This window comes from Macaca mulatta, chromosome 2 (genome assembly GCF_049350105.2).
Source record: "Macaca mulatta isolate MMU2019108-1 chromosome 2, T2T-MMU8v2.0, whole genome shotgun sequence".
In the NCBI taxonomy this organism is placed as follows: domain Eukaryota; kingdom Metazoa; phylum Chordata; class Mammalia; order Primates; family Cercopithecidae; genus Macaca; species Macaca mulatta.
The window spans coordinates 110,109,944-110,115,492 of NC_133407.1; the positions used below are offsets into that span (position 1 = coordinate 110,109,944).

At 52.2% G+C, this 5,549-nt stretch overlaps 1 protein-coding gene across 1 annotated transcript; it reads right to left on the bottom strand.

The window, feature by feature from the left end:
- Positions 1 to 1,302: 1,302 nt before the first annotated feature.
- On the bottom strand, positions 1,303 to 5,213 carry PRSS45P (serine protease 45). The gene is made up of 6 exons (XM_077994107.1): positions 5,120 to 5,213; positions 4,746 to 4,970; positions 4,386 to 4,542; positions 3,717 to 4,001; positions 2,821 to 2,981; positions 1,303 to 2,254 (listed from the first exon to the last, which is right to left on the bottom strand). Exons 1-5 carry the CDS (start codon positions 5,211 to 5,213, stop codon positions 2,945 to 2,947), a joined length of 798 nt encoding a protein of 265 aa, XP_077850233.1. The 3' UTR covers positions 1,303 to 2,254; positions 2,821 to 2,944.
- Positions 5,214 to 5,549: the final 336 nt, after the last annotated feature.

Here is a 5,549-nt window from a genome sequence, read left to right on the forward strand (position 1 = left end):
GTCTCCAGACCAGCAGTATTAGCATCAGCCAGAAACTTAGAAATGGACATTCTTTAGGTCTTTCGGGTAAATTTACATTCTTTTAAGGTCTTTCTACCTGAAAGACAGAGAATGTAGGCCCCATCCCAGACCTACAGGATTGAAAACTCCAGGGGTGGAACCAGGAACCAGGAATCTGTAATTTTGTTTTAAGAGATGAGGTTTCCTCCTGTTCCCCAGGCTGGAGGGCAGTGGTGTGATTATACATCTCTGCAGCCTCAAACTCCTGGGCTCAAGACATCTTCTTGCTCAGCCTCCAGAGTAGCTGGGACTACAGGCACAGGCCACCATGCCCAGTTAATTTTTTTTAAGAGACATGCTACATGCTCAGGCTGGTCTCAAGCTCCTGGCCTCAAGGGATCCTCCTGCCTTAGTCTCCCAGGTAACTGGGATTATAGGGATGAGCCACTGTACGGCCAGTAATCTGTATTTCACAAGCCTTAGGGGATTCTGATGCAGGTAAAGCGTTAACTACAGGATGGAGAGCAAGCCACGAGATGGAGAAAGCTATCTGCTGACCAAGAACGCTGTAATGGGATGTTCTAGGGAAAAAAAAGTTAAATTTGTTTTATTAATCTATGAATAAATCAGTGGTTTCTTAAAGCAGGTGGTGCTATATTCATTAAGAGACTGGGTTTGATGTAAGCTCTCAGTCTCTCGGCCTCAGCCTTCTTCAGGCAACAGAAGGGACTGATACAGACTGTCCACTGAAGCCCACCCATACCTGGGGGTTAAGCATTCAACCCTAGAAGGGCAAAGGGCAAGAGGTTGGGAGGGGGTTGATCAGCAGCTAGACAGAGAGACTCCAGGACACCAGACTTTGTAACGAGAAGAGAGAACCTGTGTATACTACCGTGAATCTCTCTTGCCCTTCTCCCGATGGGATCGCATCTTTGGTAGCCAAGTGGGAGGGAGCAGCAAGGAGAAGCAGAAGATGAGGAGGAATATTTCTCACACCCGAACTTCACTCCTGGGCCCAGTTCCAGTGTCTCTTGATCCCCTATCCCTAACTGTAGAGACTGTTAAACTCAACTACAGAGCTCCCTGCAGAGATGCTGATGGCTATAACAGGCATACAGGGAACAAGACCCATTGGCTAAAACCATCCCTAGAGTTCATGTCTGAGGAGGCAGAGCCTCACCTGTCCTTCTACGTTTTAATAAGAACCATAAATAGCTTCCTTAGTTAAATGGGAAGCCAGTTCTCTATGGAGTATGTTATATTCAACCAAACTCCCCAGTGAGCAGAGCTTCAGAAACCGGAGACTCTCCAAACATTTATTCAGTTGATTTCTGAAAACTCCACACTCCATAACTGCCTCAACACAACTTGTGGTGTCCCTGAAAGTGGCCACTAGGGCACTGAGGAAGGGGATGCCAAGAATGGGTTGCTCCAAAAGAACTAGTGTGGAAGAGGCTGTCCACTCGCAGATGGATCCACACTGGGCTGCAGGGGATCTTCTCCCAGCCCCAGGCAGTGGAGCCAGAGTGGAAGTCCCAGGCCTCACACCTCTGCAGGGACCTGGTAACGCCTCCTTCACTCTCTCTGAGCAATCACCCAGCTGGCTGGTTTCACAAACTCTCAGGTGGGAGCCCTGACACCAGAACCACGTTGAACGCTTGCTTCACCGTTGATGATGTCTCTTCTTTGATAGATGTTCCCCCAGATATTGATGAGTCACCGTGGCCCACCTGGCAGGGCGGGTGGCCCTCTAGCTGCAATCGCTTCACTCCCTCCTTCCCACCAGCCAGAGCACAGCCCTGGTGCAGGCATAGCTGAGGAAAGTGACCAGAGCACCAGGCAGGGGCATGTTCCAGGCCCCAGTCTCCCTGCCATGCTCTATTGTATGGATCTCCAGAGGGACCGTGGATTCCAACTGGGATTTGCAGAAAGGGCATTGGGAAGGAGTGGGAGGTTGGTCAGAGAAGACACCTAAGTGTGAGACTCCGAAACAGCAGAAGAGTGGAATGGGGTCTGATCACGGGGCCACCAGGATGCCCAGGGGCATCATCAGACACAGGACTAGGATGAGGGAGTCTGCTGAATTCAGATAGGAAGCTTGTCTCAAGCGATCAATAATCCATTTCTTGTAGAAACTAACTTCTGTGTAAACTCCAGGGTATCCTTTGCGACCGCAGCCAACACCCCAGCTCACAATCCCCACCTGGAACCATGTGCCATTTAATTCACAGACCAGGGGCCCCCCAGAATCTCCCTGGAAAAAGAAAGATAGTCACTGTAGGAAAGAAATAGCATCCACATCAGAGCAGGCTAATTGCACTGCAATGGGCTGCAGAGCTAGGCACTCAGGGGGCTTCCCCAGGAACCCCTAAGACCCTCCCTAGCCTTGGGTATCTGTCAATATGAGATCTGAGAATTGACAATTTCCAATAAACCAAAATCATGTACCTACTAAAAAGGTGTGTTCCAAAAAACAGAATATACATAATGGAATCGTGCCTACTCTGAGACAATGATGAGTCAGGTGCTTACCTGAGTACACTGCCTGCCACACAGAAGGGGCTCAAGACATGGAGCATGTATCGTTGGTGGGACCTGCCTGATTCACCCCTCCTCCCACTCCAGGCTGTGTCAGCTGCTCTCTCCTGAAGGATCACGTAGGCTGCCCAGGAGAGCCTTGGTGGCTTGTCCTCATGTCCCATTACCATGAATAAGGGTAACGGAGAGGCTAGGAGATAACCCAGGCCCTACTGGCTGGGGATGAGGAAGCTTTAAGGAGACAACTACAGTGCTGAGGTAGCAAGAGGCCCATGAACTGACCTGACAGGAATCCTTCCCTTGGTCATTATAGCCACAGACGGTCCCCCTCGTGACCATTTTACTCTTGGCTGCACTCCTCTTCTTGATTGTCTCACGACATTGCTCATGACGCAGAATGTTTAGCTTAGCCTCCCGAAGAACAAATGGCCCTGATCCTGAAACTGCAAAGAGACAACTTACAAGAGAGTGGATCTTCACAAAGGGATATAACAGGAGCCCCTAGTGCCCACTCTGAGTCCTGATCAGTGTGTTTAACACAACTGCCCAAATTAAAGGAAGTCAGGGCAGTGGATATTGGCCCCACTTGACATAGAAGGAAACTTGAGCCTGATGTTGACATGGAGAAAGGAAAGGACAAGAAGCAAAATCAAGACAGTAAAAGGAAAAACAGATCAGGAGAGAGGCAAGACCTTGTCAGCATGAAAAATGACAACCAAGTATCTGTCACTCTGAGTATCAGCAGAAATGACAGGCTGTCCTGTGCATCAGTAAAGCATCTTTACTTTCTAGAACAGGATCACAGACTCTTGGACAGGTAGTGCCTCTCCCTAAGGATAGAAGCCCCCACAGCCTCACTGGCAGGGTTGCTCTGGCTTGGCCTACACTGCTAGGGTGAAGAAGTTCGACCCATCAAGGCAGGAACTTCTAGTGGGGGTTGGCTCCTATTGGCAGACAGCTCATCACCCTGAACTGAAATTCACCCTGAAGAGAACCCACTACACCTGGCCCCCAAGCCCCCAGGTCCCAATGTGACAACAGAAATTCATAGCATAGTTGTTAAATTACTTCCTGGCAGCATCTTCTCCACCCTCCTCCCTCACCCACATGCTAGAAAATGGCTTCCCTGCCTCTCCCAATAGCTTGCAGATCAAGCCCAGCCCACCAGGCTGTCCCACCTCAGCATCCTGTCTGTCTCACCACTCTCTGACACTCGGCCCCATCCAGTCACCCAGCACTCTGTCCCAGTTTCCACTTCAAAAAGTTCTTTGGGGAGGCACACAGGCTGGATGTGTGAGGAATAATTCACAGGGTAGGCAAGCAGAGCAAGGGCAATGTCGTTTGTCAAACTGGCAAAATCAAAATTGCTAGGAAAAATGATGTCTTTAACAGGGATCACCAGTGTGTTTTCGGAACCGGCATTCAAGTTAGTGTCTCCCAGCTTCACCTTGTATTCCAAATCACTGTTAAGAGAAAAGATGGCCTTCACAGAGATGCTGGGGAGCGGGGGTGGGGGGCATCTATGCTCCCCTTCCACACCTTCCAGGTGCTTCCCAGCCTGGTCCCATCTTCCTATGCCAGCCAGCAGCCACTTCCCTTCCTGCAAACCACATCCCCCCAGGACCGCTGACCACTTTAGCCGGTGGTCCCCAGATCAGCGGTGGCGGTGGCAACACCTGCAAACTTGTTAGAAATGCAAATCCTCAGATCTCACCCAGACTGGATAAAAACTATGGGGCTGTCACCCCCTTTTACAGATGAGGAAGAGGAGGTTCAGGGAGGGGGACAGACTGGCTCCAGGTCCCGCAGCCTGATCAGGGCCCAAGCTCTGAGCCCCAAACACTCACCTAAAGACACAGTGGGCGGCAGTGAGCACCCAGCGCCTGTCGATGAGGGAGGCTCCGCAGAGGTGTTTGTCCTCGGTCTGGAGGCTCACCTGCCAGGGCCACTTCCTGTTTAGGGCTGGCAATCCTCCAATTATCCTTGAAACACGGTGGCCACAGGCTGGTGGGCTCAGTAAAGAGAGGGGACTGGAAGTGAAGCCACTACCTTCCCCCCACCCCCACCAGGCTGCCCAGGGCGGAGGCGGGTTATCCTCTCTCTCAAATCCTGTAGGTCAGGGTCTTACCCTCAACCTCCCTGAGCCAGGCTGCGTCCCCTTTGACCTCCCAGGCAGGCCAGGACAGATCTAGCACCAGAAACAATACCCTGAGAAAATTGCCTTCCAAGGTCAGAGATCCCGTCGGATTCCAAGGCTTCTCCCACTGTAGATGCTGAAGTAACCCAGGATCCTGGAGGCCCTGCAGGCGCTGAAATCCCTGGAGCTACAGAGGTTTCTGGAATTTTGGGGAATTTCGGGTGCACAGGAGGCGTCCGGGCTTCTGGGCTTGCCAGGTTCACTCTGGAATCCTCCTCGGGTCGGTATGGCTCACCTGGTGAAGACGGGGACCCGTGGCAAACAGGAGCTGGCCTGGCGGCGCCTACTCCGCGTCTGCCTGTTCCCACAGCACCCCCACTGCCACCCCACACCCAGCGTGGGCGCAGCCCCGCCCCGCCCTGCCCTGTCCACTCCCGGCCTCACTGAGCAGGGGCTGAAGAAGCTGAAGCCAGATCAGGAAATGGAGGCTCAGGCGTGTGCCTCCACGGCCCCTTTGTAGGCCATCCTGGGACGCCATGGGCACAGTCAGCACGCCTGGCGGCGGCTGCGCCCTGGTCCTGGTGTTGGCCGGAACCCGGTGTGCCAGCAGAGACCTGAGGCGGCTCTCGCGATCCCCAGTCACTCAGCAAAAACGAATCCGGGTAGTGCTGTGAAGGAAGCGGCTTTCAATATGTTATTCGTCTTGTGAACCTTAAGACAGAGATTTTGCTGGATTATCCGCTTGAGTGTAATTTTTTTTTTTCAATGGAGTCTCGCTCTTTCGCCCAGGCTAGAGTGTAGTGGCATGATCTCAGACCATTGCAGCCTCCACTTCCCAGGTTCAAGCGATTCTCCTGCCTCAGCCTCCCAAGTA

Bases quoted from the DNA above. Each gene is read 5' to 3' on its own strand.
- PRSS45P (XM_077994107.1), bottom strand. From the start codon at position 5,213: ATGGCGTCCCAGGATGGCCTACAAAGGGGCCGTGGAGGCACACGCCTG. The intron at 4,971-5,119 runs GTGAGGCCGGGA...CGTCTTCACCAG, and splicing joins GCTTCTTCAGCCCCTGCTCA to GTGAGCCATACCGACCCGAG. The intron at 2,982-3,716 runs GTGGGACAGCCT...GTCTCTTTGCAG, and splicing joins GAGACAGACAGGATGCTGAG to TTTCAGGATCAGGGCCATTT.